Source organism: Otolemur garnettii, unplaced genomic scaffold, assembly GCF_000181295.1.
Source record: "Otolemur garnettii isolate 467f Iridium unplaced genomic scaffold, OtoGar3 scaffold00095, whole genome shotgun sequence".
In the NCBI taxonomy this organism is placed as follows: Eukaryota; Metazoa; Chordata; class Mammalia; order Primates; family Galagidae; genus Otolemur; species Otolemur garnettii.
The window spans coordinates 2,650,722-2,664,215 of record NW_003852490.1 but is presented as its reverse complement, the minus strand read 5'-3'; the positions used below and the strand labels follow the sequence as shown (position 1 = coordinate 2,664,215).

General features: G+C 44.4%; 1 protein-coding gene across 1 annotated transcript in view; it reads left to right on the top strand.

Moving 5' to 3' along the window:
- The first annotated feature begins 5,406 nt into the window (after positions 1–5,406).
- GALM (galactose mutarotase) overlaps positions 5,407–13,494 on the top strand; it is a 69,235-nt gene continuing 61,147 nt past the window's right edge. Inside the window, exon 1 of the mRNA XM_003795675.2 lies at positions 5,407–5,829. Within this exon, the coding sequence (XP_003795723.1) occupies positions 5,640–5,829 (190 nt within the window). The 5' untranslated portion in view covers positions 5,407–5,639. The remainder of the gene's footprint in view (positions 5,830–13,494) is intronic.

Sequence of the window (13,494 nt, the reverse complement as noted above, 5' to 3'; positions counted from 1 at the left end):
CAGGCACCGAGCCTACAACTTACTCTTAATGATGAAGAAAAACTTTTAGAGAAAGCATTCAAGTGCAGCAAAAATCTTAAAAATTGTTGAATTTTTAAGAGTAAATGGTGTTCAATATACTGTTTTTCCAATTTTCTATAGGTTTGAAATTCTTAGAGCTTCAATTCTCTTGGCAGGAGACATATATAATAACAAATAAACAAATATTAGGTTTGGAGGTTATAAGTACTTCATTTCCAGGATCTGTGGGTGTTAAGAACCAGTTCTGCTTGGACCTGTCTTTACCTACATTTTACATTACTTTAATGTGTCAGGAGATACAGACTGCTTTGAAATCCAATCCCTGTTCTCAGAAGACCACAGTACCAGAGAGCATATAAGGAAGTGGTTAAGAGCTCCTATCTCTGTAGTCAAGCTGCCCAGGATCAAATCTTGGTTTCCTAACCTACCAACCCTGTGACCTTGAACAAGTTACTTCTCTTTCAGTTTCTGTATCACGTAAGAGTGCCTGACTCCTAGGGGCATTTATCAGTTGCCCAATAAATTTTTAGCATGGTGCCAATCAATTTTTAGGGCATTATATTTAGTAGGCATCAATTAATAATAACTCATTAGGCTTATCTTGTGATGTTGTTCCCATTTTATATATAAGGAAATTGAGGTTCAGAGTAGTTAAAGAAATTGCCCAGCCAGTAAATGCTAGTGCCTCTGAAAACCAGGTCTTCTGATACTAGACCCCATTTTCCCCGTCAATAAAGTTTGTACATAGTACCTATGAACGTATTACATATTCATCCAATAACAATAAACATATATATACTTTAGAGACAGGACCTTACTTTGTTGCCTAGGCTGGAGTGCAATGGCTCTATCACAGCTTATAGCAGCCTCAATCTCCTGAGTTTAAGGAATCTTCCTGCCTCAGCCTCCCAAGTAACTAGGACTATAGATACATGCCACCACATCTGGCTAATTTTTTCATATATATAAAGAGAGTTTTACTATGTTGCCTAGGTTGGTCTTGAACTCCTGGCTGGCCTCAAGAAATCTTCCTGCTTTGGCCTCCCAAAGTGCTAGGATTATAGGCATGAGCCACTGTGCTCAGCCTCACGCGATAATTGAGTAACCAACAGCAACGAAATGTACTCACAGGAAGATAAGGTATGATCTGGGATGTTGTGTGCTGAGTGCCCAGTGAAGAGAACTGACTGACCATAAACACTACTGAAGTTCAGAGAAGTGAGAACTAGTGTGGTAATGTGTCACCCTGACCCAGGAGAATCTACCCCAGCCTCTTTATAGACAAACTGTGACATGGTTTTGTTATTACATCTCAGAGAATTTTCTGTGCATAGCAGCTTGTCAGTAGCTTAAGTCTTTAGAGTTATCTTTACAATATCTCTGATCGCAGGGTCTGACAGTTCCCCGGAACAGCACACCCTGCAGTGTCTGTGTTGAATGAGCAGGTGAGGCAGCATCTGAGGGCTCAGATTTCCTCATGTGGAGCTCCCCAACCACTCAGTTTTGGGGACTGAGTTCCATCTCAGAAAAGACAGAACTTAATGTTCACCTGGTCACCCTGATACCTCCCCCATTGGTTAATGGGAAAGATATTCACGTTAAGGAATTCTCCCTTTATATAAATGTCACAATCTCTATTCCTTTTACCTTATAATCTCAAGCCCTATCCCCAAAATAAAAATAAAAATCTCCTAGGATTTGGCAATGCTTCGTTTTCTAGATCATTACTTTGCACCTGACCTCCCTAGAGACACAGCACTTTCCCCTTGATTTAGGCTTCTTCTTTCTTTCATGCACAAATATTCCTTTAGCCTATCATTGTGGGATTAAGAAAATGGGATATTTAGGAAAGAAAATCACAATTTGAGAATGGGAGAAGATATTTATTTGTGTGCTATGAATCTCTCAAAGGGCTTATAACTAGAATCTACAGAGAACTAAAATTAATCAATATGAAATGAATAAACAACCCCATTTATGAGTGGGCAAGAGACTTGAACAGAAACTTCTCTGAAGGTGACAGATGCCTGGCTAAGAAACACATAAAAATATTCTCACCATCCCTAATCATCAGAAAAATTAAAATCAAAACCACTGAGAAATTACCTAACCCCAGTGAGAATAGCCCACCTTGCAAATGGAAAGTATAGAGAATTCTCAAAGAACTAAAAGTTGACCTTCCATTTGATCCTGCAATCCTATTACTAGGTATCTAACCAGAAGAAAAATAAATCATTTTACCACAAGGACATTTACACTAGAATGTTTACTGCAGCACAATTCACAGTTGCCAAGATGTGGAAGCAACCCAAGTGCCCATCGACCCATGAAGGAATTAACAAACTGATATATGTATACTGTGGAGTACTATTTAGCCATAAAAGAAGGAGACTTTACATCTTTTATATTTACGTGGATAGAGTTGAAACACATTCTTCTTAGTAAAGTATCACAAGAATGGAAAAACAAGTATCCCATGTACTCAATACTAATATGAAGCCAATATATAAACAACTACACACCCCCATGAAAGAAAAACACAAGTATATTCTGTGAAGGGGAATGGAGAAGAGGGAAAGATGAGGAGGGAGGGTGATTGGTGGGTTCTCACCTCATGTGCACAATTTGAGGGTGTTCAGCATGCCCTTGGATGAAGGGCCCAACTACAACTTGAACTTTACCTTAGAAATGAAAACAATGTAACCTAGACATTTATACCCTCATATTAATCTGAAATTTAAAAAAAGAACAAAGGACGGTGCTTGTGGCTCAGTGAGTAGGGCACTGGCCCCATATACCAAGGGTGGTGGGTTCGAACCCAGGCCTGGCCAAACTGCAACAAAAAGAATAGCTGGGGCTAGGCGCCTGTGGCTTAAGTGGCTAAGGTGCCAGCCACATACACCTAAGGTGGTGGGTTCGAATCCAGCCCGGGCCCACCAAACAACAATGACAGCTGCAACCAAAAAATAGCCAGGCCTTGTGGCGGGTGCCTGTAGTCCCAGCTACTTGGGAGGCTGAGGCAGGAGACTCACTTGAGCCCAGGAGTTGGAGGTTGCTGTGAGCTGTGATGCCATGGCACTCTACCCAGGGGGACAGCTTGAGGCTCTGTCTCAAAAACTAAAAAAAATAGCCAGGCATTGTGGTGGGCATCTGTAGTCCCAGCTACTCAGGAGGCTGAGGCAAGAGAATTGCCTAAGCCCAGGAGTTGGAGGTTGCTGTGAGCTGTGACAACACAGTACTCTACCAAGGGTAACAAGGGCAACAAAGTGAGATTCTGTCTCTAAAAAAAAATAAACAAAAAAGGAAAGAAAAATTAAGATTTGTGCCTGATAGCTGACTTAAACCTAAGATAATCCTATTTAGGACAATACGTCAAACTCTTCAAAGCAAAAAGAAGATGAAATCAAGAGGTATACTCCTTACATCTTAGGGAAACGTCATGGTATGTTTCATTTTCCACCAAGTCAATTAGTAAGACCTCCCCTAGTGACTCTTGGGTTTGGCCACTCAAATGCATTCATTTTTTCTGGGACAGCATGAGCTTGGCAGAACATTGAGAACGAGAGGCTGAGAAAAAAATGCAGTCTTCTGCTTACAGAAGAGATTCAAAGACGTTCTTGCTAACACAGCATAGCTGAAAGGGCTTGTGTATGAATCAACCACAAATGTTAAGTGGGCTGATGAGACTGCAGAGTTTACGAGAACTTCTGATGAAGCCGCATACAAGATGACTATCAGTTATGGTATAAGTGTGGTACAGTCTGTAATTTGCTTGTTTGAGCCTTTTTGTTGTTGTACGTTGCGCTACACTGAAGCCATTTCCAAGCTCTCTTCTTCCTTTTGCTATCAGAATTCCCCCACAGCTTTATGATCAAGAATTTAGGCTTTGTGACAAGAATGTTAAATATTCCTCTGAACTCTACAGACAGCGAAGGCTGCAAGATAGTCATTACGTTTTATTGGCATCTGATTTGAGGAACATGATCCCAGGTCACCTAATTTCCTAATTGTGGATCATTTCCCCCTCACTACAGTCCAACTGGATACTCTCTGAAGTATCCAGGAACCTAGCTGAGAGCAGTATCACAGAAAGATAGACAGCTATGTATATGGGTTGAGCAAAACTTGTCTGTAGGCTCCCAAGACTCTCTTCCTTCTTAGGCCCAGTAGCCCTCTAGAGTCACCAGACTTAGCAAAGAAATATATAGGTGCCTATACTTTATCTCACAATCCTGTTAAGGCCTTTAATAGTTTTACATTAGTCCTGTGCCATCACAGCCTATGTAGGGGGAAAAACTCTGAGATCAGTGATCAAACTTAGAGTAGTAGTTCTTTAAGTCTGGTCCTGGATCATCTACAGAATAACCTGAGGAATATGAAAAATGCAGATTCCTGGATTTCATCCTAGGCTCCCAGAATCAAAAATTCCAGGGGTGGGCCTAAGAATATACATTTCAAATGTCCTCAGATAATTCTGAGACATACTAAGGCAAAACAATTATTTAATGACCTCCGTGTTTTTCCTCTCCCAACTGAATATATATGAAGCTTTCTTCCTACTTGTGAAAAAGGTACTTGCATTTACAGGGACCTCAGTAAATATTTGTTTCCTGAATCCCTTCTTAAAGGAGCTTTGGATTTCAAAAGCAAGAGAGATAGATTTGCGAGGTCCCTTCCCAGTATCACTGAAGAAAGACTGAGGCTGTCTCTAATTGCCTCCACCCAAGGAGAGCCCAACCTGGGGTGGGGAACCTGCAGCCTCAAGGCCATATGTGGCCTCCAGATCCCCAGGTACAGCCCCACCACTGAATCCTTTATTAAAAGGATTTGTTCCATAAACTTTGGATTCAGTGGAAAGGTCAGACTCAAGATCCAGAAGGTGGCTGCTCCTCCAGGCTAGCAGTTAGGAGAGCCTTCTGGGCTGCAGCCCAGCAGAACTGTGTCCAGGACTAGACCCTGTGAGACAAAAAGAATGGCTCTCAGTCACTGTGTGGAGAAGGCTGCAAGGATTTACCCCTTTTCTAAACTACCACTTAAAACCAGAATTTCCCAAATAAAAAAAGGACAACAACAAACAAAAGGAAAAAAACACACAACAGCAAAAAATCCCCCAGAATTTCCCCCAAGATCCATCTCATTGCCCCTAATTCTGCTGCTTACATTTTCCAGCTTTGTCCTATAGTCAGCCGCCAACATCAGTAACCAACTGGGCAAGAGAGCCACCAACATTGATCACCAGCTGAGCAGAAGGGTGTAGAACCTTGCAGACTCAGGATTTGAGTTTGGAAAGACTACAGGCCCCAAAATGCAATTTCGCCTCCCAAAGACTACCATTCCCTACATGCAATGCACCGGGGCGAGCGAAGGGAAAGAGCCCCAAGCCGGGAGGGGCAGGAAAGTTTGCCTTCTAGTTACCCTTTGGCAAAGGACTTATTTATACTATGTAGAGGCCCCGGAGGAAATTTGGTTTTATTTGCAGGAGTGGCCACTCCCTAAATCCAGGCAAGAAAAGGGAGGAGTCTGACCTAATCACGCCCCTTCTCCAGTAAACTTGGGTCGCTCCTGGCTTAGCGGCAGTTTGAAGAGCCAGGAGCCGCTGCACACTCTAAGCTTTCCCCATGGTCTCGGTGAGCAGAGCCGTGTTTGGCGAGCTGCCCTCGGGGGCAGGGACAGTGGAGAAGTTCCAGCTGCAGTCAGACCTGCTCAGCGTGGACATCATATCCTGGGGCTGCACGATCACAGCCCTGCAGGTCAAAGACAGGCAGGGAAGAGCCTCAGACGTGGTGCTCGGCTTTGCAGAGTTGGAAGGTGGGTTGAACTCTGTCCGGGGCTGCGCACACCCGGATCAATCAGGCCGCTCCAACAGGAGGGAAAATCTCCTAGCTTGGACTCAGAGTTGTGTGGCCAACCACTGTCTGGAAAAAACATAAGGAGTGGAAATAGTTCTAGGACGTGGCTTCTGATTATCCATTGAGGCTTTGTCTGAATGAATGTAAAACTGAGTGTAAGATGAAACCCCAGAACCGTGGAGCGACCTTTGAACTGCCTGATCCTTTGAGCAGGCAGGAGAAGGAACAGCCGGCCAGAGGGGGTGTGGCTCCTAGCTCTTCCCCGGCTCCCCTTTGGTAGCAGGAAAAATCAAAGACGCCGTTTAGTACTTCCTTTCTCTTTCTTTTTTTATGTTTATTTTAATTTTAATTTTATTTTATTTGAGGGGGGATAGAGTCTCACTTTGTCACCCTGGGTAGAGTGCCTTAGCGTCATAGCTCACAGCAACCTCCAACTCCTGGGCTCAAGCGATTCTCTTGCTTCAGCCTTCCGAATAACTGGGACTGCAGGTGCCCTCCACAACACCCACCTATTTTTTTCTTTTTTTTGAGACAGAGTCTCAAGCTGTCACCCTCAGTAGTGCCTTGGTGTCACAGCTCACAGCAACCTCCCGTTCTTGGGCTTAAGCGATTCTCTTGCCTCAGCCTCACAAGTAGCTGGGACTACAGGCACCGGCCACAACGCCCAGATGTTTTTCTGTTGCAGTTGTCATTGTTGCTTTAGCTGGCCGGGGCTTGGTGTATGTCCAGGGTGACCAGACGTTCCGCTTTTCAACAATGTGTCCCGCGTCCCGCGGCGTTTTAAAAAAGTCCCGATTTTGGAAAGAATGCACGAACGGACGGGAGAACAAGAAGGGAATATACGGTTTTCAGCCACCATATGGCTATTTCGCCAGAATATGAGTTTTATATTATTTTTGTGAATTTTATAATGTTAAGCTGTAATCATAACACATAATTGCTGAGACGTGATTATCGAGAACTGCTTATCAAAGTTTGCATTGTTGTCAAGCCCTGCCCTGCCCGGTCCCCTGCCCTGCCCCGCCACCCCCCTCCGCTCCCGGCCATGTTGTCCCGCCTTACCGATGTTAAAATCTGGTCACCCTATGTATGTGGCCAGCACCCTACTCACCGAGCTAAGGGCACTGCCATCCTATTTTATTTATTTATTTTTTCTTCAGAGACGAGGTCTCGCGCTTGCTCAGGCTAGTCTCGAACCTGTGAGCTCAGGCAATCCACCTGCCTCTGTCTCCCAGAGTGCTAGCATTACAGGCCTGAGTTTCCTTTTTCCGTTCTCTTTGAGGCCTGGTTGCCTCTGAAATATTCCAGGGGATAAGCTCACTGGGTGCCCGGCCCCCCAACTGCTCAATAACCATGAACTGAACTATCTCAGTGTCTGGGAATGAGGTCTACTAACTAGATGGACTTTTATCCTGTCAGAATCCATGGGTAATTAGGATCATGTATTAATTTATGCATTTAAAAACTCCATTAATTCAGTGAACTCATTCAGCAAAAGGCCCCACTCTCATGAAGCTTGCTGTTTAGCCGTAGAGATAGATTTTAAACCCAATAATTACTTAAATACTAATTACAATTGCAGTTGCATTGCAGCAAAGGAAAACATACAGTATGCTTGCTATCTCTTGGCACTACAGTGTAACTAGAGCCAGGGGTCCTCAAACTTTTTAAACAGAGGGCCAGTTCACTGTCCGTCAGACCATTGGAGGGCCGGACTGTGGGCCTGGGGACGAGTTGGCTGCTAAGCAGGACAGGCAGCAACGGCAAAAACACCCGGCGGGCCAGATAAATGTCCTAGGTGGGCTGCACGTGGCCCCTGGGCTGTATGAGATCTGAAATAAAGTTGGCAAAGGAAAATGGAGAGTTAATACCCTCTACTTAGTGGTAGGGTGTGGACAAATTTTACCCCAAATGAGGTTTGAGGTTTTCTTTTTGGTGTGTCATTCCCTCTCTTTAGTTCTTTAAATATGAAACTTGAGTCATGGTTTGAGGATCAACAGAAAACTCTTTAATTTCGCCCAGGGTGGTGGCTCACGTCTGTGATCCTAGCACTTTGGGAGACCGAGGTGGGTGGATTGCTTGAGCTCAGGAGTTTGAGACCAGCCTGAGCAAGAATGAGACCCCATCTTTAAAAAAATAGCTGGGCGTTGTGGCAGGCACCTGTAAGTCCCAGCTACTTGAGAGGCTGAGGCAAGAGGATCTCTTGAGCCCAGGAGTTTGGGGTTGCTGTGAGCTGTGATGCCAACCACTTTACCAAGGGCAACAAAGACTTCCCTTAGGAGTCTGAAATATCCTCCCTGCTTCCTTAACACAACTTGTTGTAAGAGTATTCTTGAGGATCCTACTCTGTGCCTCTGGTTGCCTTTACCTACCTTGGAGCCTCTACAGTGTGGCCTGGAGAAGAGGGTAGCCTTCCTTCTTCAGCAGAACTTCTTTGGTAACTTAAGTGAGTCTGTTACAGGAGACTCACTGGTAGGAAGGTGCAGGGATGTGGAGAAAATCAGGTCTACTTCTTCTTCCTCTCTGCATCCTCTTGAACTTTTGGAGATGACATCTTCAGAGTCAGAAGGCAAGACCCTGGCAAGTGACAGAGCCTCACTGCATCACCCAGGCGTGGCATCATACTTCACAGCAACCTCAAACTCTTGGGCTCAAGAAATCCTCATGCCTCAGCCTCCCGAGTAGCTAGGACTACAGGTGTGCAACACCACGCGTGTATAATTTTTCTATTTTTTAGTAGAGACAGGGTCTCCCTCTTGCTCAGGCTGGTATGAACTCCTGAGCTCAAGCAATCTGCCTGCCTAAGCCTTTCAGGGTGATTAGAGGTATGAGCCACTGTCCCTGAGCTGACAAAAGAGGATTCTTTAGAATTATTTTGCAGACCAGCCTGAGGAATGGCAAGACCCCATCTCTACTAAAAATAGAAAAACTGAGGCAATAGGATTGCTTGAGCCCAAGAACTTGAGGTTGCTGTGCTCTATAATGTCAGACACTCTAGTCAGGTCTCCAGAGTGAGGCTCTGTCTCAATAAATAAATAAATAAAGTAAAATAAATAGAATCATTTTGCTGAGTCACCTCTCTCTCTGCTAATAGTATAACCATTTTCTAGGTTGAAAGAGAATCACAAAGATTATGTGACTCATGCAGAATTGCTCAGTGGTGGCGGGGCATGGTGGGTCATGCCTGTAAAATACTAGCACTCTGGGAGGCTGGGGCCGGTGGATTGCCTGAGCTCACAGGTTCGAGACCAGCCTGAGTAAGAGTGAGACCCTGGCTGGATGCGGTGGCACAGTCCTAGCTACTTGGGAGGCTGAGACAGAAGTATCGCTTGAGTCCAAGAGTTCTGGGCTGTAGTTCTGGGCTGATTTGGTGTCTGCACTAAGTTCAGTATCAATATGGTGACCTCCCGGGAGCAGGGGGCCACCAGGTTGCCTAAGGAAGGGTAATCCAGCCCAGGTCAGAAATGGAGCAGGTCAAAACTCCTGTGCTAATCAGTAGTGGGATTGCGCCTGAGAATAGCCACTGCACTCTTGCCTGGCAACATAGTGAGACCCCCATCTCTCTAAAAAAAAAAATATATATATATAGTGAGAGACTCCTGTCGTTGTGGTAGGAGTCTGTAGTCCCAGCTACTTGGGAGGCTGAGGCAAGAGGATCTCTTGAGCCCAAGAGTTTGAGGTTGCTGTGAGCTGTGATGCCACAGTGCTCTACCAAGGGCAACAAAGTGAAATTGTCTCAAAAAAAAAAAAAAGCTGTTCAACATTGCTCAGTGGAGTCAAAGGAGAAATGGACATATAACCTAGAATTCCAGAGCCAGTTAATTTTTTTAATTTAAAGAATTGGAGGTACAATTCCTGGGGCACCTGCTCCTGTTAGAGCAGCGCAGTGACAGCTCCAGGTTGTTGCTGAAATAATTAAAGAGAGCAAGAACAAGTAAAGTTTTAGCAATGACGGAAAAGTTTATTTTGACAATCTGGATAGCAGACTGGGCCCTGTCCTAGTGACTGCAGGTGATGTGGAAAGTGCAGCCTTTTTTTTACACCCAAATTTGGGGCATATTAGCTGCTTCTTGGAAGTATCCCAGGGTCTTTGTTAACTCTGTTCTCAAAAAAGCCCACCTATGAGGTCTTAATAACAACCCACCTGCAGGATCTTAATCAGCCTCAGTCCTGTAACAGTCCAGACCAGTCTAAAATAGCCTAACTGCATCCGTTATCTGCCCTGCTTGTATCTAGTTAGCTACTTAACATTACCGCCTCATACAAAGACACACATGTCTCTTATGTCTTTTTTTTTTTTTTTTGATACAGAGTCTCACTATGTCTCCCTCAGTAGAGTGCCATAGTGTCACAGCTCACAGCAACCTCCAACTCTTGGGCTCAAGTGATTCTCTTGCCCCAGCCTCCCAAGTAGCTGGGACTACAGAGGCCCACCACAATGCCTGGCTATTTTTTTGTTGCAGTTGTGATTGTTGTTTAGCTGGCCCTGGCCAAGTTTGAACCTGCCAGCCTCAGTGTATGTGGCTGGCACTGTAACCAATGTGCTATGGGCTCTGAGCCCTTTTTCTTTTTTTTTTTAAAGACAGTCTCACTTTGTCACCCTGGGTAGTGTACTGTGGTGTCATTGTAGCTCACAACAACTTCAAACTCTAGAGTTTGATCAATCCTCTTTCCTTAGCCTCCCAAGTAGCTGTGAATACAGGAATGTGCCACTATGCCCAGCAAGTTTTTTCCTATTTTTAGTAGAGATGAAATCTGGCTCTTGCTGTTGCTCAGGCTGGTCTCAAACTCTCTGACCTCAAGCAATCTGCCTACCTCGGCCTTCCAGAGTGCTAAGATTACAGCACTCTGAGCCACCGCGCCTTTAAATTCTCATACAAGAGTCATGGGCCTAAAAACACAAGGCATCTTTGGAATTCATGTGAAACGTAAGCCAGGATGATGTGGCACTCTGGAAACACCAGTTATAGAAGTGCCAGTTGTGCTCAGGCATTCACTCACACTGTTGTTTTTCTGTGAGCCTGTGACCCATGCAAGAGTCTCAGTGAAAGAGAATGTTGAAGTCAATATGAAAATGTACAGATGAATCTCTAAGTTTAATGTTTTATTTGGGAAGAAAGAACCTGGTGGCTCATGCCTATGATACTAGCACTTTGGGAGGATCACTTAAGGTCAGAAATTTGAGACCAGCCTGAGCAAGAGTGAGACCTCCTGGCTCTACAAACAGTAGAAAAATTAGCTGGTCATGGTCTTGCATACCTGTTGTCCCAGCTACTCAGTAGGCTAAGGCAGGAGGATTGCCTGAGCCCAGGAGTTTGAGGTTGCAGTGAGTTGTAATGATGCCATTGTACTCTACCCAGGGTGACAGAAAAAGACCCTGTCTCAAAAAAAAAAAAAGAACTGTAGGGCGGTGCCTATCACTCAGTGGGTAGGGCGCTGACCCCATATACCGAGGGTGGTGGGTTCAAACCCAGCCCTGGCCAAACTGCAACAAAAAAAAAATTGCCAGGCATTGTGGCAGTAGCTGTAGTCCCAGCTACTCAGAAGCTGAGACAAGAGAATTGTTTAAGTCCAGGAGTTGGAGGTTGCTGTGAGCTGTGACGCCATGGCACTCTACTGAGGGTGACAAAGTGACTCTCTCCTCTAAAAATAAAAAATTAAAAAAACAAAAATAAAATAAAAATAATTGTAATTTGGCACATATATGCAGATTAGATGGTCTTTGGTATGTCCAAAGAACAAAGAGAAAGTTGGAAGTTTTATTAAATAAACATTATGTATTTCTCTTTGAGAAAATTCATTAGCATTATTAAGCTTTTAGAGAGCTGGCAAGTTTTGATTAGTGAGTGATGAAAGTGGGTGAAATTAGTCTTAAAGTTGCATTAGGTTTGGGGGTCATTTCAGCAACTGTTAGGTAAAACCAATTTCAGATTACAGCTGGCAGTTTCAGCAGGCAGGCTTGCAGAGAATTACATTCTTGGAGCTATGTTAGGTGTCCTTAGTGCTTTTTCTCTCTGGCTTCTTGACTCTGTTTTTGTTGGACATGACAAGAATAACCCAATTCTTCTATACTTCCCCCAAAATATAACCCCCGAATGTTCTTAAAAGAGACAAAAAAAAAAAAATTAGCTCCCCTTAGATTACAATGATGTAGCTAATATTACCCTCCCTATTTTCTTTTCTTTTTCTTCTTATTTTGAGACAGAGTCCAACTCTGTTGCCTTGGGTAGAATGCTATGGCATCTTAGTTCACAGCAACCTCAAACTCTTGGGCTTGAGCAATTCTCTAGCTTCAGCCTTTCAAGTAGCTGGGAGTAGGCTGCCACCACACCAGCTAGTTGGTGGCCAATTTTCCTATTTTTAGTAGAAACAAGGTCTCCTTCTTGCTCAGGTTGGTCTCAAACTCCTGAGTTTAAATAATCCACTCTCCTGGGCATCTCAGAGTGCTAGGGTTACAGGTGTAAGCCACTGCACCCAGTCTTTTCAGTATATCTTGAGAACATTCAATAGCATTTTCAGAGTAGGATGCGTCACAGACTTCACAAAATGTCAGCTCTAATCAAAGCCTTTAAAATATTCTTCTAGTTTCTGTATCAAGATGGACATTTTCGGGCAGTGCCTATGGTTCAGTGGGTAGGGCGCTGGCCCCACATACCAAGGGTGGTGGGTTTGAACCTGGCCCCTGCCAAACTGCAACAAAACATAGCCAGGTGTTGTGGTGGGCGCCAGTAGTCCCAGCTACTCAGGAAGCTGAGGCAAGAGAATCGCCTAAGCCCAGGAGTTGGAGGTTGCTGTGAGCTGTGATGCCATGGCACTCTATCAAGGGCAATAAAGTAAGACCCTGTCTCAAAAAAAAAAAAAAAAAAAAAAGATGGACATTTTCATTCCCATGCAATAATATGGGCCAGGCGTGGTAGTTTACGCCTGTAATCCTAGCACCCTAGAAGGCCGAGGCGGGTAGATTGCCCTGAGCTCAGAGGTTCAAGACCAGTCTGAGCTAGAGTAAGACCCCATCTCTACCAAAAAAAAGCCGGGCATTGTGGCAAGTGCCTGTAGTCCCAGCTACTTGGGAGGCTGAGACAAAAGAATCACTTAAGCCCAAGAGTTGGAGGTTGCTGTGAGCTATGACACTAGGTCACTCTCCTGAGGGCCACAAAGTGAGACTCTGTCTCAATAAAAAATAAATAAATAAATAAGAAAGAAAAAGAAAAGAAAAAACCTTCAAACTAAGATGATTGAAAGCCTATTGAAAGCAAAATTTAAAAAGAACCAATAATCTGCATTATTGAATAAAAGGAAAGCTGTTTTCAAAATAAGTTGGGGGGGCTTGGTGCCCATAGGACAGTGGTTATGGCGCCAGCCACATACACTCAGGCAAGTGGGTTCAAACCCAGCCCAGGACAGCTAAACAACTGCAACAAAAAAATAGCCAGGCGTTACAGCCGGGTGCCTGTAGTTCCAGCTACTGGGGAGGCTGAAGCAAGAGAATCACTGAAAGCCCAAGAGTTTGGCTTGGTGCCTGTGGCTCAAGTGGCTAAGGCACCAGCCACATACACCTAAGGTGGCGGGTTCAAATCCCAGCCCGGGCCCGCCAAACAACAATGATGGCTGCAACCAAAAAATA